Source organism: Ambystoma mexicanum, chromosome 4q (assembly GCF_040938575.1).
Source record: "Ambystoma mexicanum isolate Mex_15411 chromosome 4q, UKY_AmexF1_1, whole genome shotgun sequence".
Classification (NCBI taxonomy): domain Eukaryota; kingdom Metazoa; phylum Chordata; class Amphibia; order Caudata; family Ambystomatidae; genus Ambystoma; species Ambystoma mexicanum.
The window spans coordinates 1,251,549,169-1,251,573,052 of record NC_090928.1 but is presented as its reverse complement, the minus strand read 5'-3'; the positions used below and the strand labels follow the sequence as shown (position 1 = coordinate 1,251,573,052).

At 46.2% G+C, this 23,884-nt stretch overlaps 1 protein-coding gene across 1 annotated transcript in view; it reads left to right on the top strand.

The window, feature by feature from the left end:
* GTPBP2 (GTP binding protein 2) overlaps nucleotides 1–23,884 on the top strand; it is a 277,964-nt gene that overhangs the window by 145,396 nt on the left and 108,684 nt on the right. The window contains exons 5-7 of the mRNA XM_069608834.1: nucleotides 5,232–5,429; nucleotides 5,709–5,883; nucleotides 6,133–6,352. Of these exons, the coding sequence (XP_069464935.1) occupies nucleotides 5,232–5,429; nucleotides 5,709–5,883; nucleotides 6,133–6,352 (593 nt within the window). The remainder of the gene's footprint in view (nucleotides 1–5,231; nucleotides 5,430–5,708; nucleotides 5,884–6,132; nucleotides 6,353–23,884) is intronic.

Here is a 23,884-nt window from a genome sequence, read left to right as displayed (position 1 = left end):
ACCAACAGCAACCAGCTATATTCAAACAAGTGGCAATTCGGTGTTTCGGCTCGTCGCGTCTACAACAAACGGAACCACTGCCGTTCCTGGATGTCGAGATGGACTTTCATCTGGGGTTCAGCCCTCTGTTGTGGTGGATCAGGCTCGGTCAGTCCTGCTTCCTGGGAGTCCAGCGGATCTTCCTGGAGCTCGGGTCCAGCTTAAAAGCAAAGCACACAATCTGGTGTTCCTCTCCCTGTTGCTGGGGCTCCAGAAGCAACTCTGTGGAATATCGATCAGCTTCGAGAGAAATGTCCAGGTGGCTTACTTTGGAGTTGATTGGTCCCACCAACTCAAAGGGGTAAGTTATCTTTGCAGGGGCTTCTCGGTTGATATGAATTTGGAGCTTCAGCACAGCAACAGGGCTTCACCGGGCAAACCAACGGTCCAGGGGGTGCAGCAGATGTTTTCTTCAAGTTCTCTTTGGATTCCTTCGTCCAGTAGTCGACTCTGCCTTCCAAGCCAAAAAGGCACACCTTTTTTAAGCAAGTTTCACCCATTCATTCCAGCCTGGTTGTCGTTCATCCAGCAGGGTGGCTGTCTTTGCTGGACAGCCAGCTGGCCAATCAACTAGGAATGCATTCCTAGGAGACTTAGGCACTGGGAGTTCCGGGCACCTCCCTCACTTACTGCCTAAACCAAACACCCTGGAGCCAGTGGTGGGCTTCACTCGTGAATCCCGCCAAAGGCAAAATGAACAAAGGGATCAAACCTGGTTGGGTGTGCAGAGTAAATCTCAAGAAGGACCTTTCCACAAAGAAATGGTGAAAAGAGGACACTGAAGCCTTTTTAACAAAAATGGCACCCAAGGGTGCTTTACCGCGGGCTGCGTTCGCAGCTGCAGTAAAGACACACCACGGTAGTTAGAAGTAAACCACTGCCACCAGCCATTCATCGAGGAAAGGGTAACATAAAAATGTTACATGAGAAGCTTGACAAAGAGGATACTAGGTAACCCCTCCAGCACCCTATTGTAAGATAGTGTGTGCTGGGTCTAGAAATTTACAGTAGCAAATTAAAGTCAATTTCACTTTATTGCTCTTGGAAACAGTAGTTCTCCAAGAGAAAGGTATTTAAACCTTGGGGAGGTCTGTAAGACTACCCTGTAGCACTACACTGAAGGTGCTGTATGCTACAATGTAAAGGATGCCTATGGGGTTTGTCAGACTCTAAAAACCAAAAACAGAGTGAAAATCACATTAAAATACATGAGTGGGAAAAGGGTCTCGCTCTCTCCAGGTAAAAATGAAATAGACCTAGAGTCCGGCAAAAGAGCTGGGGGTCTCTAAGGTAGAGGGGAATTGGCACATTTCTGAGAATTCTTCCTAACAAACACTAGTGCCCATGCAAGATGATACTCATCGCCCTGGCGTGGCCGAGGCAGATTTGGTGTCTGGTCCTTCTCAGCCTGTCTGCATCACCTCCGGTCAATCTGCCAGTGGTTCCGGACCTTCTCGCCAGAAAAGGAGGTGCAATCCTTCATCACAACCCATGATCACTGAGCATGAAGGCTTGGCTCCTGCAGCCTTGGAGTTTGAAGGATATGAGTTGCCTGCAGAGTGCAGGGAGGTCCTCGCCAAGGCCAGGGCGTCGACTTTGAAGTGCTACAGTCCCAAGTGGTAGCGGTTTACTACGTGGTGCTTGTTTCGGAAGATTACCGCTCTGAGGGTCACAGCCCGCAGGTCCTTCCATACTTGCTATCCTTGGCCAAAGCCAGAATGGTGCACTCCTCTATCAAGGTACATCTGGCGGCTATCTCCTGCTACACCAGGTCACCAGGAAGATCTTCACTTTGGTCCCACCAACTTGTCAATGAGTTTCTCAAAGGACTTTTTCCATCTTTCCTGCCGGTGAAGGCACCTGCCCCGGTGTGGGAATTCAACATGGTTCTGACAAGGCTCATGGAGGCTCCCTTAGGGCCTATGCATCAGGCCTCTCAAGTTCCTCTCATGGAAAACTGCTTTCCTTGTGGCCATCACCTCTGCCCGAAGGGTAGGTGAGATCGAGGCACTATCCTGCATGCAGCCATACCTTTCCATGAATCGCGAATGGTGCTGCATTATATTAGGAATTAATGATGACAACATTAAAGGCAACGCAAGTGATCACAGTTCAAGGTTGTTTATTGAACTATAAATGCAGGGTGGAAAAACGCCTAAACTAAACGGAAATCTAAGATGGGAGCAAGCGTTGACCATCAAATGAAAAATAAAGCAGTCCTAGTGGCGTCAAATTAAAAGGGCCTATACTAAGAAAAACCTTTTGCCAATTCCTTACAACTAAATACAAAGTGTGGGATAGGGTATCAAAATAAAGAAGTGTTCACAAATAATAAGTCTGGATGTGATTGCTTGGGGGGGGTCTCCCTTCCCTCATGTTTTTAGCACGGTATAAGGTGGGACTTTCGAGCACAGCACACGCACAAGCCTTTCCAGCATGAGCCAACAGTTCTGTATCGGCTCAGGTTCTTATTGTTCAGTCTCTCCATAATGAAATCTCTTGCCTTCCAGGCCTAATACGCCCAACAAACACACAGTTCTGTTCTACAAACACTTTGGGTGATGGCTTCACCCCTGGATCCCCCTCTTCTGGGTCTTGACCCTTCAGACTCATTCAACAAATTAACAAGACCATTCCTTTTACATCAAACTTTGGGTGGTAACTTTCCACCCCTGGATCTCCCTTGGCCAGGCTCAGATCCTAGAAAACCAGGGAAACTGTTCCCTTCACCTTGTTTTTACAATTGTTCCTCGCTTTCACAAATCTCAATGTCTTTTTAACTGGCCTTTGCACCTGGTTGTCGGCTTACCTCTGCCGTGTTCACTCTCGTCAACCTTTGGCTGTCTGCTTCCCTCTGCCGGGTTCACTCTTGTCGACTTTTACCAATAATTACTTACGGCCTTTCAGACTCCATCCCTTTTCATTAGCATCCCTCGCCCGGCATCACGCATGCTAATTTCCACAATTTAGGTGTTCATTTTAAACGTGCAGGATTCACTTCCCTTAGCTTTCACGGTTCTGTTTTGCTCAAAGACTTTACGGTACAGAGGATTTTACGAGACCGCTGTATGACCACTTTGACCGTTTTTTGCCTCTACCCAAGGCCTTCAGGTTACGGTAGTCTTTTTACTGTTTGGTGAGCGCTCAGTTTCCTCCATGAACACCCACGTGGTGCTGGACTCCTCAATCTGGTTTTCTCCCTCTTTCTCAATAGTATCTTTTTGCTTTCCAAGTTGTTTTATCCTTCGGCTGCTTTTCATTCAACACATTTCGGTTTCTTATCGACACGCCCCTCGACTCACCGGCTGTGATGAACTGCTAGGCTTTCTGATGTCTTGGAGTCGAGGTTTGTACCACCGAGACCAGCGTCTCTCCCTGGCTTGGTAATCTGCAGAGGAGGGTCTCACGTACCAGGAGCATCTGTTGCAATACACGTTGGCTATTGTTCGCATACTTATCCTTCCATCTGCGGAGGTTCAACGGGCCTTGGTCGGAAATGGCAAGGTCGACTCTCTCCTTGTCTCCCTATCAGTCTGAGCCGATTTTCTTCTCTTGAACTTCCGTGTTGAGTTGGCTCTTACGTCGTGCAGTCTGCCTTGCTCGTCCTATGCTCCACCTTTTTATCCCTGTGGGGAAGGGCAAGGGCTGTCAAGTGTTTGTGATTCTGGTCAATTGCCTGAATTTGCCTGGTATTGGGACACGTCAGGTAAACGGCTTTGGTGGTCTTTTGAGTTGTGTGAAAGTGTTTGTGCAGAAAAGGGAGGAGGGGCAGTGTTTCTGAATATCCTACGTGGCAGGATGGGGAGAAGGTGTCAAAAGAAGGGGGATACTGCATCTCGCCCGTAGGTGTCCAACTCCCCAAAATTATTCATCCCCCACCCCATCCTGGTGATCCTCCCTCACTGTTCCACCCCCAGGAACTGAATCCAAAAGCGATGGCCGTGTCCTGGCCACCTGGATGACGGATCCCCCGGGACAATCCAGGGAGACACCGTCGGGTTTCTCACAGTACGCACCCCTCTTTCGTGCCAAAGGTTCCGTCTGAGTTCCATCTCAGCGAGCTGTTGGTGGTACCTTTTTTTTTCTTCTTCCCCAAAACCTTTGTCGCTGGCGGAAAGGGCCTTGCATTCGCTGGACGTTGCTTGTGCTCTGAAATTAGTTTTTGGAAGACCTCAACTGTTTGAGAACTTTGGTCATGTGAGCCATGGGAAGGCCTCATCTAAGGCTTCCATTTCAAGGTGGCTCTCCAGCTGCATCACACACTCATCGATTGGCAAACCAACGGCTGCCTGAGAGCCCACTCCACCAGAGCGATTGCTGCGATAGCAGTGTTCTTGTTTGGACATCCGCAGGGCTGCTATGTGGAGGTCCACGCACAGCTTCACGAAGTTCTACTGGGTTGACTGGGATTCCAGGGAGGAGTCCAGGGTCGGCCAAGCAGTGCTACACAACCTGATTGCTTGACGTGAGACTGTTCCGGAGGTAAGAATGTATTGCTCCTGTTTAGCCTTGCCACCTCCCGTGGTTGTGTAATGTTGTACTGCTATGTATTCGTTCTTCATGCGCATGTGAATCCATGCCAGACCCCCTGCTGGAGAAGGTTTAAGTCACTTACCTGTACCTATTGTCCTCCAGCATCGGTCTGGTTTGGATTCACATGCAAACCCTTCCTCAGACCCCTCTTATTGAACATACTGCCACTTTACGTGCTTATCAAATCTGAAGATGACTGCCATAGGAGGGGGGAGAGGACTGTCGTTAGATGGCTGGCAGTATGACCCAGAGGACAGTGATTGGTTTAGAGGAGAAATAAAGTGAAAGTGAAACTGGTTTTTCTTTTAACAAGGATTCCCAGCCTGACAACTGGGAATATTCATGAGCATGTGAATCCATGCCAGACCCATACTGGAGAAGAATATTTACAAGTAAGTAACTTAAACCTTGTGTCATTGGATTTTGGGAAAATATTAATGCATTAATAGGAGGGGTGAAGCAGTAATCCAAGGGGGTGGTATGGGAAAATGCTAATTAAGAAGCCCATATGGCAAAAGTAGAGTTTGTAACTTCCTCAATCAAGACAAGAATTCCCAACGTGGAGTGCACGAACCATATTCACCAAATGCATATCCGGCTACTATTCTGAAGCACATTCTGAACAAAAATCCTACATCACACTTCCTATATTTCTGCAGTTCCTGGACCTTCGAGTCGCAGTACTAGGAAATGTTGATTCTGGAAAGTCAACCCTACTAGGAGTCCTGACCCAAGGTGAGCTGGACAATGGGCGGGGGAGAGCACGACTCAACCTTTTCCGTCACCTTCACGAGATCCAATCTGGAAGGACGTCCAGCATCAGCTTCGAGATTCTGGGCTTCAACAGCAAAGGGCAGGTGAGTTCTGGAAGGATAAGGCCCTGAAGAGCTCTCTTCATGAGGTTCTATCAGTGGTCTGCACTGCTTGTTTATTTTACTCCAACAGGTGAAAGCAGCATGGCAAAAGGGCTATGATAAAGGTGGGATGGGGCGTCCTTTATTTTATAATCTGTCACGAGGTCCCATTTCTGTTCATGATTTTAAACCAGGCACAGGTCCTTGCTGCCCTTGTAATGTGAAACCGCAGATAGCAAATCACGGGCCATTGTCACAGGCTCTTTAATTCCTCTCCTCCAGGTGGTGAATTACAGCGGCTCCCGGACTGCAGAGGAGATCTGTGAGAGCGCCTCCAAGATGATCACTTTCATTGATCTTGCCGGACATCATAAATACTTGAAGACGACCATCTTTGGCCTCACCAGCTACTGTCCGGACTTTGCCATGCTGGTGGTGAGTGCCAATACAGGTATAGGTAAGTGTGTACTGACTGACTGCTGGCAGTTTTCCATTGCATGCTTGGAAGAAGCTGCATCGTCTGCACAGCTCAAAGGCTCGTGCAATAGAAGTATTGGAAATAATGGGCTGCAATTTCTGTCAGTTAGGTCTGCAAGCACTTAATACTTTTTGGTCATCCTGTTCTGCTGTGGCCAGAATTTCTCGTTTTAATCTGCCTTTGCCTTTTCATCTATTTTTATCCTGCTCTATGATCGTGCCTTTTCAGCTGGGACTACACGGGAGCATCTGGGTCTGGCAATGGCACTGAAGGTCCCTTTCTTCATCGTGGTTAGCAAGGTGGATCTGTGCTCGAAGGCCACTGTTGATCGGACTGTGAAACAGCTGGAGCGCGTTCTAAAGCAGCCCGGCTGCAACAAGGTCCCCATGCTGGTGAGCTCGGAGGATGACGCTGTCACCGCTGCCCAGCAGTTTGCACAATCCCCCAAGTAAGTGCAAACAAAGTTCAGTATCCAATGTTTACCGTAATAAGCAACGTTTATGTTCAGGGTGGAGCTAGGGGGCAGCAAAGAGTTTGTACTGGTCTCCTTTCATCCGCCAAAGGCACCCATGTTGGTTTTTTCTTTAAAGATTTTACCCACTGATCATTTCTGCGTGGTTTACCTTGATATGCCTTGGTGATCTTCTGGATTGTATGAACTGTAGACTGTGTGTGATTTTTAGACTGTCTCCTTATAGTTTTGTTGGGGTTTTGAGTGACTTTCAGAAGAGTTAGGAGAGCATTGCACCTGGCTAGTGCTCCTCAATGTCCCCTAGTCCTTCACTCCCTGCACCTTCCACTACTCCCATTAACACCACATGCCGTGAACTTTAGATTTCTGATCGTAGTCCTACTTCTTTTCCCATTTGTAAAATGCAAATACTTGATCAGTCTTTTCAAGAAGCTGTTCTGTGGACCATGGCGTGAGGAAGAGACCTGGACAATGTTTGATTGGAACTTTATAGACGTGGCCCCAGATGCAGTTGCAATCAAATATTCTGTTTTCTTGGTTCATTGACCTCCTCAATCTTCTGTGGTCCATTTTAAACCTTCTCATTTTGCTTTCCATTTACAACCTTGGAATGGTGGCAGGATGAAGGATGTGGGTGCTGACAAAGTGGCCATTTGTTGTAGATGGAAATATGCAAACAAAGTTGGTGCAAGAGAAATTGTTTTATTTTTTTTGTTTATTTTTTTTTTTCTCCCAAAGTAGTCTTCCACTCTCAAATAACAATGAATATAGCCTTATTGACCAGTAAAGTGTCTTTATCTGAAGCAAGAATGGCCCCTCAGCACGGTCTGAGACTGTTGGCATGCACTGGTAGTTGGGGCGAAGTAAAAACATTACATTAATAGGGAGTAAAGTACATAGACAAACTTGGTTAGTAAATTAAGTGGTTTTATTTTTTAGTGTTTAAATGACCAGGTTTTCTTAAGTTGGGTTTTTATTTTTGAAACTTGATTTTTATTTGCATTTTTCTTAATACTGTTAGGGAGACTTTACATTTCTGTTAATTCCCTTCAACCTTGGAGACCCCCAGCTCTTTAGTTTGACTTTTTGTTTTTAATTGTAACCCTGGAGTGAGTGAGCCCTTTTTCTCACTCGCTCATGTGTTTTGACCTGATTTGCATTATGTGTTTCTTAGTTTTTGGAGTCTGACATACTCTATATGCATCTACTATGTGTATGGTGACGCACCTTCAGTGCAGTGTCGCAGAGAAATCCTTTAGATTCCTTCTAAGGTTTAAATACCTTTCCTTGTGTGAACTACTGTTCCCAAGAAGAGTAAAGTGAAATTGAGTGGCAGTGGTTTAATTTTTATACCATTGTGCTTTTCCACCGCAGTCTGAATCCTCCGCTGCATTATAGCACCCATGGGTGACCATTTTGTCGAAATGGCCCGGTCTTCTTTTTTCGCCATTTCCTGTTTGAGATCTTTCTTGGGGTTTACTCTGCGTGCCAAGCCAGGTTTGAGCCCTTTGTTCGTTTTGCCTTTGGCAGGCTTCAGTACTGAAACCCGCCTCTGGCTCCTGTGTGTCTGGAAGGGCAGAAAGTGAGAGGAGTTCCCGAAACTCCCCTGTCTTGTCTTTAGGAATGCCTGAATGCACCCAGTCCTGATTGGCTGGCTGTCCTTTCAGGACAACCACCCTGCTGTTTTGAGTGACGGCTGTGTAAACAGAAAGGGGCGGCCCAGTATCGGGAAGGACTAAAAGGGCCATAAGAACACTGTGACAGGGGGGTAGTCCTATCCTATATAGTAGAATATTTGCGAAATCATTTACATGCAAACTTTATTGGAACCCTTGTAGGAGCACATCTATATGAGACATAGAGCATAGAATCCCGTAAGTAACACATGAAAAACACACATGAATATTCGCGTTATAGGTACCCAGCTTTGAATTATTTAGCTGTTGTTTTCGGTTTTGACTTTTTAAAAAAGTAATCCATGCAATACAAAGTTGTGCAAAGGAACAGCAATATGCTTCTTACAGAGCAGAAAATCAATTCACTTGAACATGTAGAAACCAGGTAATAAGGTGTTTGAAGCAACATGAGGACAAATTAAATGGACGCACATGCCAAAAGGAACAATTCATACGGTAATCGGAATGTTGTGAGAACAAATTAAATGGACACAAGAGTAGTCACTGATTTAGAGACTAGGAGACTTGGATAAAGGGTCTCCTGAGCCTGGCTAGAAAATGACCACCTATTTGGCTAGCAGGCTCCCTGCTGTTTGAGTGACAGCTAGGCTGTGCATGAATGGGAGAAACCTGCTTAAGAGGTGAGGGTTTAGAGTTGACCACTGGGAAGAACAACCTGACGAAAAAACTGTGAACAAAGCTTTCTGCCTCCTCTTAGACCGTTGACCTTCCCGGAGAAACACTGCTGCTGTGCTGAAACTTTTTTTATAATCGACAAGAGAAGCTCCGGAGGGATGACTTCTTCCCTTGGGTTGGTGGGACCAACTAACCCAGAAACTAACTCCACTGGACCATCTTCCCCGACTGGCTGTACTTCCTGCCATGGGTTGAGAAATCCATAGTCTAGTGCAACGTCTGATCCGGCAAGAAGCTCCAGGAGTCTCCCACGACCCTCCAGAAGCAGGATGACCAGAGCCTGAGTCCGCTCACCAGAGTGCAGGAATCAAGGAGTGAAGGAAGCCCAACCAGTATCCAAGATCCGCAGCAGTGTTTACCGAGCACTCAAACCGCAAAATGCCGCTGATCCGAAAAGAGTCCGTAGCTGGCTGCGACTTTTGAATTGCTGTGCAGGAGTCCTCCAGATGTCCTCCCTCTTGTACCCACGACAGGCCCAGGAACCCAGGATCTGCATCACTGCAACCAGACAGAAGCCAGCTATACCACATCTTCTAACCAAAGGTACTGTTCTGACTTGGGGTTCTGACCTCATTTTCTGTAGCTTTGCTCTTCTTGGTTGAGACTTGCAGTGGCTGCTTTTGCTAGATTTGATTTCAGCTCTACCATTCACAAGTGTAGCAGCTTGTGACCCTACAGTGATGTTTCTTCAACAAACTAACTTTGTGCATGACGTTTACTATCTAAGAAGTGCCTACGCTCCATAGACTGTAGTCCAATTGACTTTGGTTTTCCTGGCTCCCCGCAGACTCTTCTAGTCCATTTGATAACTTCATTGGAAGATTTAAAGTGCTTGCATGCTCAGAGAACCTGATTAACCCTTTTCCTTCCTCTAACCTTTCCTTTCTACAAACCCCCGAATCTACAAAGTGTACTAGGGATAAATAAATGCCATTACTCTTCTAGTTGGTGAAGTCACCTCAGGGTGTATGAAGCATAGTATCTACTAGCTTTGTGTTGATTCTGGAAATGTATTTTAAAGTATATTTGATTGTTTGAATGCTTATTTAAAAATGACTGTTAAATGATAACAAAAACCTTGATTGCAAGTGTTACTTGGCCGCTTGTATTGGTGGATTTCATTGCTACAGCTCACATGTACCCCTGTAGAGATACAAACCTGGCTGCTCAGTCACACTACCAACTTGTGCAGTACAGGCCTATACCAATAGGTGGGTTACCTATTGCCAAGAGGACAAGGGTGGTGTAGTCTCCCACAGGGTTACTAAATCAATTGTTGCCTAATAAATACAACCACCAACATTTCAAAACCAATTTGCAAAATAACACTTTACCCTCCTCGTTCACCCCCCCTTACCTCCGCTCCCCACACACCCCATAACATCTTCCATGTTGCCGGTTATGACTGTTAGGACAGATTTTCTGAAGTCCAACTAAGGGCTTAGTAAAACCATTCAACTGAGACAGTACAAGACTCCATTCTTAGTATAAGGCTATACCACCTGAGTTCATGGTAGCATAGACAGAGCAGCCAGGCTTATTTTAGGAGGGAGAGATGGGTGTAGAATCAGTACAAAGAAATTGTAGTCCACATATGGTCCTAAGAAACACTATGTATTGTAAAAATAAAGGGTTTATTTAAATAAAAGTAGACCAAGGTAAATCTTGGGTAAATAAATACGATCACATTTATATATAACCACAATTAGAAAAACACTATGCTTTAAAGTACACAGACCAAAGCATAGACATTACTTAGAAAACAAAGTATTTCTAAGTAAGTCGGACCTTATCAAAACACATTTTGTATAGGCCACACTTATTCATGGGGAGTAAAACCATAAATTACTTTCAGATAACTTTACAATAATTCAAGGGTAGTAGACCCTGTCCGTCATGCAGATTAAGACATCCCATAATCCAACAACCCTGCTATCCGAATACTTTTCTGAATAGTGGGGTACAAAATCAAGGAACAGCATCTACCTTTAACTACATTCAAGATAACACAGTTGCACCAGGTCAGCTACACCTACGACATTGTTTTTTAAGAATGGCACACAGCTATTCTAGCCAGGTAAAACATAAAGGATGTAATCCACTATTGCTGTCACTTTTCTTTCAGATCAGTGAAACAGACTAAGGTAAGCAATAACTCTCAACGTATTTTAGGATGACTCAAGGCAGACCAAGGTAAGTAAAACCCATAAACTTTTTAAAGGAGCTACCAGCAAAGTAAAGGTATCTATAGACCCAAGACTGCTGTATAAAACAGACCCAGAAAAGCAAAACCCAATGTTACGCTTTATGAATGACTCACTGTCATTTTTAGCTAGGTAAAACCTAAGGCAGACTTATTCTAAACAGGCTATACAGCAAGTTAGGGAAGGCACGACCCATTTGGGGAACTTGTACACCTATTCTCTGAAAGAAGTAGTTGGTGAAGCCAACAGCATTATTTTTTGGGACAGAAGCACAACCAATTCACAGGTGAGTAAATTAATCTTGTATATAATTTTCAAAATGGCACAACACACATTCAAGGTAAGTAAGAACTTTAGTAACTGTTTATTTATGTAGTGCTCAAAACCCTGAGGTATCTAGGTGCATTACAAGAGATTTTCAGTATGTTACATATAGAAATTGGTATAGGCTCGGAAGCTTACAGTACAGATCATAGTTACATAATAAAACATGCGTTCTATACAAAATGCTATTTACAAAGTTAGTTACTAACTTTCACAAGTAAGTAACTTTTAAAAACTTGTTATACTTTTAAGGAAGAATCCTTTTATTATCCAGTCCTTCCCTAGTCTATGGCATGTGTTGGGGAGGATTTTCAGAAATGTGCCAATTCCTCTCTACCTTAGAGAGTCCCAGCTCTTTTGCTGGACTCTAGGACTTTTTCATTTTTACCTAGAGAGTGCGATCCTTTTTCCCACTCATGTATTTTAATGTGATTATAACTTTCTTTTGGTTTTTGCAGTCTGACAAACTCCATAGGCACCATTTTACATTTTAGCACCCAGCACCTTTAGTGTAGTGCTGCAGGGAAGTCTTTCGGATTTCCCCAAAGGTTTAAATACCTTTCTCTTGGATAACTGTTTCCAAGAGCAGTGAAGTGAAATTGACTTTACTTTACAATTGTAACTTTCTAGACCCAGGTGCTGGAGGGGTTACTTAGTTTGTCTAGCTTCTCATGTAACAATTTTGTTACCCTTTCCTCGATTAATGGCTGGTGGCGGGAGTTTACTTTTTGCTACCATTGTGTGTTTTTACAGCAGGCTGCGTTCGCAGCTGCAGTAAAGCACCCTTGGATGCCATTTTTGTCAAAATGTCCCCAGTCGTCTTTTTTCACCATTTCTCTGTGGAAAGGTCCTTCAAACCACGTTTGGGCCCTTTGTTCGGTGTGTCTTTGGCGAGATTCAAGAGTGAAGCCTGCCTCTGGCTCTAGGGTGTCTGGCAGGGGCAGGAAGTAAGGGGGTGCCAAAAATCCCCTGTGCCTAGTATCCTAGGAGACAGACAGCTAGGCCTGAATGAATGGGCGAAACCTGCATAAAAGGCGAGGCTTTTAGGCTTGGAAGGCAGTCTACCACTGGATGAAGGAATCCGAAGAACTTGAAGATGCCTGCGGCAACTCCTGGACCATTGGTTTGCCTGGTGAAGCCCTGCTGCTGTGCTGAAACTCCACTTTTCGTTTCGACTAGAGAAGCCCTGCAAGGACGACTTCGCCCCTTGAGTTAGTGGGACTAATCGACTCCAAAGTAAGCCACCCGGACAGCCTCATGAAGCTGGTTGCACTTCCACCGCAGTTGCTGCTGGAACCGAAGAGCCAGGGAGAGGAACACCCATTTGTGTTAGTTGCTTTTAAGCTGTCCAAGAGCTCCAGGAATATCCTCCGGACTCCGAAGAAGCAGGACTGACCGAGCCTAAGCCACCTCAAGAGTGCTGAACCCCAGATGCAAGGAAAGCCTATATCGACAGCCAGGAACCGCAGAGTTACTGTTTGCGGTAGACGCAAGGAGCTGAAACACTGAATAGCCACTAGTTTGAAGATTGCCGGTTGCTGTCGGGTCCATCTCATTGCAGTGCATGAGTCCCCAGAAGTCCTCCCTCTTGTCCCCACAACTGAGGCCCAGGAACACCGGGAGCTGCAGAGCTGCACAGGAACAGAAGTCATCTGCTGCTCTTTATTCTAACTAAAGGTACTGTGAAAATCTAAGATCTTACCTCTTGCTGTAGAATCTTCTACTTCTCACGTCGAAAAGCTTGTGGCCCTACATTGATTCTTCTTTTTCTTCAAAGACTTCTAAAACATTGTGCAAAGAATTTTCTTACCTAACTTCAGCAAGTGCTTCAGCCACATAGACCTTTGCCTATTGATGTTGGCTTAGCCTGTTTTCCTGAAACTCTTCTCTCCTCTGTATGGAGGGGGGGTCCAAACGTATTTGCCTGCTTGAGAATATTTGAGATGTCTTGTTTGTTCTAATAACCTTTGCTTTGACTATTCTAAATGCCAACAGTAATATATCAATGTTCAGTGTCCTAACTATTGAAGTCACCCAAGGGTGTAGCAAGTGTCTGTGTGCCATCCCCAATGGGTGTTTGCTGATTTAGAAACTAAGTGTGTGTTTTGAAGGTATTTGTGTGTTGCTCTTATATTGCTTCCTTCTAAAGAAGGCTTATTCAAATGACTGGTAAATAAAAAAATTATTTGTTTTACCAAGAAACCTTGAGTATAAGTGTTTATTTGGATACTTGTCACTGTCGATCTCTGTAACTCCACTACTGCTCACATTGACCCTTCTTGAGATGAGCCTGGCTGCTCTACCACACTACCAACATGTGTAGTTCAAACTTACACCAAAGGTTGGGTCCTATTGTCAGGAGGCTAAGGTTGTTTTAGTGCACACAAAGGATACTACCCCAAATCTTTACCTAACGGCAGGTATTCACTCCGAGGCAGAATAGGGACCATAGTGGTCTAGGTGCCAGCTGTAGACAGGCTGCGGTAGGGTTCAGTTGCAGGCAAACTCAAGAGTTCCTATGGAAGACTGTTCAAACAAATAGGTAGTTCACTTTAAGTTAGTTAGGGTCCAGGGACTTCAGAGAAGACGCCCTAGAAGGTTTCCTGCAGTGTGCCTGGGTGAACCGGATGAGTGGAAACGCCCCAAAAGCTTTACATAAATCACACAGGCTCATGGTAAGTAAATACCCCTGCCAGCACCATACCTCAGCACATAAGAGTTGCAGCAGGAAGACTTCCCGATCTTCAGCCAAAAATCTCGTCGATGGATTTCTTTGTCATGACTTTAGAAGGGAATTTGCAGCAAGGATCAACGGGAAGGCCCTAGGCAAGAGCTTCATGGCTGGATGTGGCTCTGGTTTTGTCGACTGTTTCAGGAGCCAGGAGAAGACTGAATATCGCTGGTCGGATTCTTGTCTCTAATCTGGTCCAGCACCTGGTGAGGGGACTTCAAGAACTTAAATTGTGTCTCCGGAGAGCCAGAAAGTGTCCTCCAAAGTGTTAGCTTAATTCAGAAGACCATGCACCGCACAATGGCTCATGGTCCCAGGGTATTTGGGTATTGCAGCCCTGCAAGGTCGCAGCACGACGTGAGATGGCTCAAAATGCAGGTCGTCTTGAGTCTAGTGGATCTCACCAGGCTCTGGGTCGTTGTTCTTGAAGTTCCCCAGGTCGATTGGAAGGAAGCAGCAGGCTCTGGTTACACAGCAGGCTCTCTGGTTCCTGTAAATGGTCTCAGCCGCGTTTTCTCCTACGTCCCGTCCCCTTTCCTCCATACTTTTGGACATTCCGTCCATCGGTTCGGGACCGGAGCACTTTTGAAGCATCAAAAATTAAGTGTTTTCTCCTTTCTATATTTTTACGTGAGACCACCGTGCATCATGCCCTGTGCATCACCCTGCTGTCCTTTTCTCGGCAGGGTCGGATGCACTTGCATCTTAGGGAATATATTTCTTTTGTTCCCTTGTTCTTCATATTCCTGCTCCGGTTCCACGGTCTTCTTTCTTCAGTCTATGCTGGAGCGTCTGGGATTCGTGTCCTGTTCATGCAAACGTTTCTCGAGGGTGGATCCCCACGCTGGAGTGCTTGGGCCTGGAAAACTGGTGGGACTATTGCTTCTACTGCGACTCGCTCTAGGTCCAGGCACTCCAGCGTCAACTTGTCAGGTGGAAGGTGTTCCAGCGGATTCCTCCTCCACATTTACAGCAGTTCATTGAAGAAAAAAGGCAGTGGCCGCTAAGTTTCTTACTTTTTTTAGGGTACCCCGGCCAGGGGACTCCTTCCTGGGGTCTTTTGCTTCTGTAAGGGGCCCAAGTGGCTCTGGTACCAGGGATCACACTGAGGTGTTCCCTGTAAGGGGGCTGCCAGGACCAGATCTTCATCAGCGGGTCCCCATCTGGGGTCTAAAGTTAAGCTCAGTATTTCTGGGGCTGTTTTCACTGGAGTAGTTCCCTAATCTGGAACTATGTGTACCGAGGCTCGTCTCAAGGTTTTTGTTAAGGTGACTAAACTCACTTTGGTTACCCCTGAGGATCCCCGACTTGGGGCTATTTGTAAGACTGGTGACAGGGGTGACCCTAAGCCTCCAACACTCAGGCATGTGGTTTAACCGATCCTGCTGATGGGGCAAAGAAGCCGGTTAAACACCTTAAGTCTTCAAGTACCGCTAGGAGAGGGCTATTCTCCAGCAGACCCTAAGGGGTTGCATAAACGCTCTAGGTCTGCTAGCACCGGCTCTGCCGAGGTTCCCTGTCACAGGGCTACATTGGAACAGAAATCCCCTGATACGCCTGTGGTGACAACATCCTCACTGACACCTGTGACAGTATCCTCCGGCAGTAACAAAATTGCAGTCCAACCCCCGCGGTCTGTGGCGGCCATTTAGACTACCTCGCTCACACCAGCATTCTCAACGGCTAGTACCGAGGGGCCTGTTTTTTTGGGCTGAGCAGCCTTTGCCACATCAAGTGGATAATAAGAATCCGTTCTGCCCTCCCATGGATTGGCGTACTGTTTCTGCTGCGACACACCGTCTTGCTTCCTCATACGTCCGCTCCCTTGGTTTACATGGATCCAGTTGATGGAGGGCTGTCTTGGCAACCATCTTCTTGGCAATCTTGGTAGTATGCCCCTTCAGAGCAGCCTCTACCCACTCCAGTGCCTAGGCCTTCTTCTGAGGATGCGTTTTTTGGCAAGTTTCAGACTCTTATGCCCACTGATCCTATGAAAGCATACTTTAAAGATCTATTCAAGGAAATGTATCCTAAGCCACCTGAACCTCAGCCTGCTCCAGCAATTCCTCTGCAAGTTCTGGTAGTGGGGCCCCCCACCTCAACTGCCTCCACTTTCACCTCTGCTAAAAACTCAAATTGCGCAGTCTGGTTTGCCCACAGGGCCTGAGGTGCCACATGCTGTGGATCAGGATTATGTTCCCGCCGCACTGGATGAAGATCAAGCGGACCAGGATCGCGACGACCCGCCCCCCTCTATTAGAGCCTTTCACGACTGAGTTGTGGATTTGGTGGCATTGCTAGATATTCCAATATCTGAACCTCCGGTTCAACAAGAAGGTGTACTTTCTTGAGCCTTTACTCTGCTGTCGCAGGAGCACACCAGCCTTTACCTTCAAAAGGATGTCTTGGTGAAGCCTGCCAGGTCTGGGAAAAACCTCATTCCGGGCAGCACCTAAACAAGAAAATGTACGCTCACTGCAAGCTACACACGTATGAAGACCTATCCTTGACTGCATGTCCACTCCCCTCATCGGTGGTGGCAGCAGCTACGCTCCAGTCTAAGCCATCCGCTACATCCTCCATGGCATCGTCCCAAGTCGAGGACAAGCTTCTTGACGCCAAGGGGGAAACTTTTTTTTTTTCTTATTCGGCCCTTCAGCTGCAATGGGCTAATACAGGTCATCCTGACAGCTGCTAGTCTCAAGCTGTGAAAGGAGCTTGCTGAGTTTCAACAGTTTAGCCTTCCTGAAAGGCTCGAAGACTTTAAGGGCGGCTTATCCGATGCCAAAGTTGTGGCTTAGGACCTGCTGGAGGCTGCGGCCCATCATGTCGACACTTGTGTGATTCAGGATGAAGTATTTCATCTTCCTTTGAAGGTAAGCAACTATTCCACTCCTCCACTCCTCCACTGATGAGGAGCTCACCAAAACTAAGGCAAGCACGCAAACTAAGACAATGTCGGTCCTTGCCAAAATCCCTGCTAAAACAGCTTATACTCAAGAGGTCAGGGTCTCAAACAAGGTCCTTCTCTGGTTTGAGGGTTCCAGGACCGTCAGGCAGACGCTCCTGCTGGTAGGCCTCGCTGCAAGCAGCAAAGGCAAGGTGGGTGGTTTTTCTCTCGGTCAACAACTCTCATTTCCGATAAAACATCTAAGTTTTCCATTGGTCTCACGAGACTCCGGTGGGAGGACTTGTATCGTCTCATCCTTAGGCGTGGCAGAATATCAAATGGGACCACCAGTACCGGCTTTTGCTCAGATGTTCCCCATCTGGGGGCTAAAACTAAGCCCAACGCTTGTGGGGCTGCTTCAACCAGGGTTATTCCTGGGGTTTTTCAGTCGGACTAAACGTACCGAGCCTAGTCTCAAGGTTTTCTATTGAGTGACAGTACCGGGGTAAAATCCTGAGGCTCCCCAATTAGGGGCTTTTTCAAAGATCAGCGGGATCGAGGATCTCCTTTTAGGAACTCTGGCTACCGGGCGTGACCCTAATCTTTACCACAATATTGGGTTTGTACTGGTCCTGCTGAGGGGGGAAAATGAGGGAAAGGGCCCTAAGTCTTCAAGCACCAGCCCTGCCGAGGTTCCCTCGCTTGGGGCCATTTCTTCTGCAGAAACTAAAGGGGCTAAAAAGCGCCCCGGCTCTGCTAGTACCAGCTCTGCCGAGGTTCCCTGTCGGAGGGCTAAAATTAATTACAAATCCCCTACAAACCCTTGGACAATGGCCTCACTAAAACCTGTGACGCACATCACTTCAGTAGGTGACAAAATGGCGGTTCAATCTATGCGGTCATAATGCAGGAGGCGCGTAAGCCTTCTACAAGAGCGCAGTGGCTTTCTGTTGATTGCGTCTTGTCTTTTATATCGGACCTTGCAGCCTCCGGCATCCACGTCTTATCGTGCAAAACATATTTGTCAGCCATTGCAGCTTATCTTTCTACATATAATTGCTCTTTTTCTCCGAAAAAGATAGTAATCAAGAGGCATTTCGCTGGCTTTCTGCCGGTCAGGCCTCTCCCAAAATGCGATCGAAACATGGTCCTTACGGCTTTGCGTCACAAGCCATTTGAACCAATGGCCACTACAGAGCTCATGTTTATCTACTGGAAGGTTGCCCTCTTAATTGCAGTAACATCTGTGAGAAGAATAAGCGAGCTTCAAGCTCTGTCGAACATCTGTTCCTAATTTTCCACAAGGATAAGGTTGTGTTTAGCACTCCTTCTTCCTTCCAAGAATTGTCTGAGTTCCACATAAATCAATCGATATCCTTACTGGTTTTCTTTCTTTTCTTTTTTCTTGGATGCAGAGAGGGTTCTACACAACCGAGCTCTGAAGTTTCACCTCGACAGAACAAGCCAACTTAGAAGTTCTTCACAACTCTGTTACTTTTGGTGACCCAAACGGGAAACCGGCTTCAAAAAGTGTCCATCTCAGGCTGGATCGCTTCATGCATCTCAGAAGCTTTCACAATTCAAGGCCATCAGCCCCCAATGGGCATTCATGCACATTTGGTCCGTGGCAAAGCGGCTGCTGTTGCCTTCCATGAATGTCCCTTAGGAGTCCATAGCCAAGGCTGCTAGGTGGGTTTCCCCTTTGGCTTTTTGCAGACCCTATTGTCTTGTCTTAAGTACCTGTTCCAATAAGGGAAATTTCCATCCTCCTTTGTCTTTGGCCAGTGCTTGGGAATCTCCCAAAAGTGTGGAGGAAAGGGGACGGGATGTAGGAGTGTAACAAAGTTAGTCACCGTAGTGACGATCTTACTCCTAGTCCATAGTGCACTTTCCTCCATACGCCCGCTCTCCTCTCCAATAAGTATGCTCTATTTTGCTAATGGTCCTTCCTTTGACTTTGGCGATAGAAAAGGACTGAAGGGTGATGGGTGAGGCGGAGCTAATGAAGGCGGGGCTAAGGTCATGTGCGGTGGCCCTGCGAAAAAAAATAAAAGGACAACAGTTATATTTGATGCTACAAAAGTGCTCCCGTCCCGGTGGACGAAATGTCCCAAAAGTATAGAGGAAAGGGGGCTATGGACTAGGAGTAAGGTAGTCACTTCGGTGAGTAACTTTGTTATTCTTAATCTTCCCCTTAGGATTTGGTTCCAGTGGTCAACTTGTCGGCAGCTTCCAGGATCAGAGTATTTGTCAGGAACTACAGCACAAGGTCTGCATTATCTCCTGTTTTTTACAGAAAGGGGCGGTCTAGCTTTCCAATCGGGACAGCCAAACCGCCCTCCCCACCCCCTCTCCCCTCTGGGACTTGGTTCCTTTCAGGCAAGCTGAAAGAAAAAGGGCTGCAGAGTGTTGGCCTCCCTCGCTTCCTGCCTTCTCAGACACACTGGAGACTGGCCGGGGAATCCACGGAATTCATGCCGAAGACATGACCACTGAGGTCGTTTCCACCTAGAATGGCAGGGGAAGACCGCAAACGGCAAGCACACAAGAAATGGCGAACAAGGAGCCCACCATTTTAGAAAATGTGTGGCCCTTCTGTGCATTAACGAGGCTGAATTGACAGCATGCGAATAATAAAGACTAAAAGTAATAAAGGTAAAATCATTGCCACCACCCATTCATGTAAAACATGCTATTGTAACAAAGTTACCAGGTAAGTAAGAAAAGGAATACATTGTATCCCCCCAGCACTCGACAAAAGGTGGGGATGTGCTGGCTCACTATATCAAATGTAAAGGGCTATGAAAAACAGTAGTTCATCAAACTATAACCTCAACCATACACTATGGAGATGCATAAAAAAAGTCACCCATAAAAAGAGTAGAAGACGAGGTGAGGAAAAAGATGCCCCTTCACCTAAGAATGGGGTAATCTAGTTACCTAGTCCAAGCAAAAAAGTTTTGGGGTTGACACTGGTCAGGAAGATTTATCATTGACATGAAAATCTTACCCAGCACTGGGTCACAGACAGAAGTATACAGAGGCCTAGGGATACAAAGAGCGTAGAGTTTACATCATAGATTGGCTCCCCCACCAGACGTTGCATCATTTACAGCCTATTCTTCATAGAAGGATCATTATAGTCTTCCTCCCATCTGGTTAGCAGAGGTTCCCATTCCTCCCGAAAGGACCCCAAGTAGTGATTGACTGTTAGGGGAGTTTTCCTAAAGTCCTCCTGGCAGTAAGACTTTAGTAAACTATCCCAGTGGTTTGTAGATCCCCCCCCCCCCCAACTATTAGTATCAGTCTGTACTAGCTGAGGACCTTGGTAGTGTGGCAGAGCAGTCAGGCTTATCTTAAGACGAAGATGTGAGCTGTAGGTAAATGCTCTGAATCTTAGACAGGCACAGCAAAGAAGCACTTACACGTATAGTTATAAAAGATATATATTTACACCAGAATCACTTTAAATATTTTAACGGTAGAACACTTAGGAATACTAGATAATAGACTTCAAAGGGCACTTTTAGTGCAGTCCAACTGGTGTGGGACTACACAAGACTTATCTCTTGGTATTCGGTGACCCACATTTTAATATAGGCCTGTACTACACAAGTTGGTAGTGTGACTGAGCAGCCAGGCTCATCTTAATAGGGATAATTGGAGCTGTACAAGGAAATCAGTAAATGCAGGTACCCAAGTAAACACGTACACACTTTAAAGTTATATAATACATTATTTATACACGAGGATATTTAAAGCATTCTTTTAAAAAAAGCAGCAATTGGTTGTAACATTAATCCCAAGTTGGGATTCAATTCAAAAAGTGAACAATAAAGCAAGCGAGTTATTCATTCATGTTACACATGTTCCAGCACCAAGAGGTTGCGTCAATTGAGGTCCGTACAGCGTGTATATAGTATCACCTTTGCAACATTGAGTTATTTAATGAAGGAAAGGTTGGGGTTAGATTAGAACACACTGATGGGTTATAAGAACAGTTGGATTCTCTTAGAGGGATGCAGGCAGTCCATTATCCCAGCATTAAAGTGTTCAACCTGTAAGGGAACAAGCACTGCCAAAGCGAATAGGTTCAGAAGGAGGCACTTGGGGAGCCAGGACACCCAAAGTCAATGGGCAAAGTCAAAGTTGTGATGCTCTTCTTAGAAATATTTTCTTCAATAGTCGATGTTCAAAAGAGAAATCGCAGCAACTCAAGAATCCACTTTAGAAAGCACAAGCTGTAAGGCCAGTGCAGGTAAATTGAGGTCAATTTAGTGTAGGGTTAAATTGCACTCCCAAAGAGGGGAAGCGCTTCAAATGGCAAAAGGATCAAATACCCCAAGCTCTACAGTACCTTTTGAATGAAGTTGTTCCAGCTGGATGCAATGCAGCAGACCCTTGGTCGTGGCGACGAAAGGCAGGACTTCTGGTGGGCCACTGCGGCAGCACCCGGGGGGGACTTGGCAGCAATGGATTTCTGTCGATTCGGTGGTTTTGGCGCCTTTTACTCGGTGCCAAAGAAGAACGAACAGCTTTGGTTAGAAGTTCCTTGATCCCTCGGTCCTGGTGAGGGGCATCTGGATGCAGATTTCTTGCTTTTGTAGGGTCCTCTGGATGCCCACGAAGATTTGGCCGGATTCGCACTTCACTCGCAGGTTGTCGTGGTATCACAGCTATTGGATTTATGCAGCCTTGGAAAATCGCAGCAAGTCGGGGGTTGCGCCTATTTTTTATTTTAATTTTATTTTTTTAAGCTAGTTGGTCCCACCAGCCAATTCCTTTACGGGTCTTCTCTGTCGATTCAGAAACTGGATCAGCACAGGTGCAGGGCTTCTCCAGGCACTGCGGTCCAGGTGGGTGTTGCTGGAGTCTTCTCTTGTTTTCTGCTTCGGATGTTGTCCTCCAGTGGTTGACTCTTCTTTTAGTCGCATAAAAAGTGAGGTTTTTGGAAGTTCCCATTCATTCACCGCCCTAGGCTATCAATCACACAGCAGGGTGGCTGTTCTCCAGGACAGCCAGCCGGCCAATTGGAACTGGTTTCACTCCGGCACACCTAGAGACAAAGGACGGGGAAGTTACGGGACCCTCCCTCACGTCCTGCCTTTCCAGACACACTGGAGCCTGGGTGGGCCTCAGGGCTGAAGCCTGCCAAAGGCAAAACACACAAAGGACTCGATCCTGATGAAAACGGAGTAAAAGCCCAGAAGAAACGAACAAGAAATGGCGAAAAAAGATGGGGGCCATTTTGTGAAAATGATCACCCTTGGGTGCAGCACTGCAGCTGAGATATCCGCCTCCAGATACGGTATACACGCATTTCGTCGACCACTTTTTCATCGTGGGACTTTTCATCGCGACCCTTTCATCGGCAACTTTTTTTTTTTTAAACATTTTTTTTTAGGGGGGATGTTTGTGCGGGTTGGGGTATGATTATTTAAGTAAGGGGGGAGTTTGGGGAGGCACAGCCCCCTCCCACCCCCCATAAATAAAATAAAAAAAAAATTTAAAAAAAGGTTGGCGATGAAGGGGGCGGCGATAAAGTCCCACGATGAAATTTCGTTCGGCGAAATAACGTAGAACCCCAGATACATGTCACCAGGTAGTAAAAAAGAAAACGATGCCGCCAGCCATTCAAGTGAGTTAGTGTAACACAATGTACATGAGGAGTGGGTTAAGAGTTGCTATGTAACCCCCCAAGCACTCCACATAGGGTGGTGTGTGCTGGACCCATAAAGTAAAGGGAAGCAATACAGGAGTAATCTTACTATTCTTGGGAAAAGTAGTTCACCCAAGAAAATTAGAAGTTCAAGGGACTTCAGTGGCACTGCACAAAACATGCTGTCACAATGTAAAAGCAGATGACTATGGAGTTTACCAGACTCCATAAAACAGTAGAAACATAGAAAACTGTAGACGGGAAAACCCATGAGTGGGTGAGAAAAAAGGCCCCACTCACTCAGAAGTAAAAATTAAAAAGCCCAGAATGCAGCAAAGAGCTGGGGGTCTCTAAGGTTAAAGGGAATTGGCACAGAAATGAAAATTCTACCTAACAGACACACACTGCTGTCGGTTCCCTTTTTAATTGAGAAGTAAACAATGTTTTATTCTCTGGACAAATTGCTGGATGGAAGGACATGCAAATGGGTACAAGCAACCAAGACGACCCTGGATAGTTAAGTACGATTTGTCCCATAGTTAACTTATAGTAGTTTTGGTTTCAATGCACCTTATTATTTGAACAAATCCTTACATGTATTTTTTTTATAACTGGACTATCTTTTACTTGGTCTCCTTTGTGAGTGTGCACCCTATACCAATTTTCACCCCAGCCAAGAGTTAACATTCTCCAGCATGGGGTCTGGCATGGATTCACATGCTCATGAATATTCCCCGTTGTCAGGCTGGGAATCCTCGGTAAAGAAAAAAACAGTATCAGTTTCGTTTCTGATCTGTCTTTCGTAGTAATAACCAATCACTGGTCTCTGCGTCATACTGACCACAGCCAATGACTGCCCTCTACCTAAGCACCGCCTCTGGCAGCCATCTTCAGATTTTTACCGCACGTTCATGTGTTGGGATCCTCGTGCTATTGCTCTCGAGCGTTAGTGCTATTTTTTTCACGTTTTTTCTCAAAAACTTCATTTTTCGGTCAAAAGAGCCTCAAGCTCCACCGACTCTCCATCCGATCAACGGGGACCCGTGTCGGATTCGTCTGCGCCCCTCAAGGGTGAAGATTTCGTCGAGCTACGCTTTTGGAGGACTCCAGAAGTTTCTCAGGCCCGGTCATGGCCCAGGAGAAGGGAAGCTCGACGCCCGGAAAGCTGTTCAGGGTCTGCCCTGGATGCCAGCTGCAGAATGTCTTCAAGGAGGACGAACACTCTTTTTGTCTTTACTGCCTACATGAGGACAAGACGCACGTGGAGAAGGACTGTGCGTTTTGCGGCAACATGTCGGAGCGGACCATGAAGGACCGCCATCAACGTC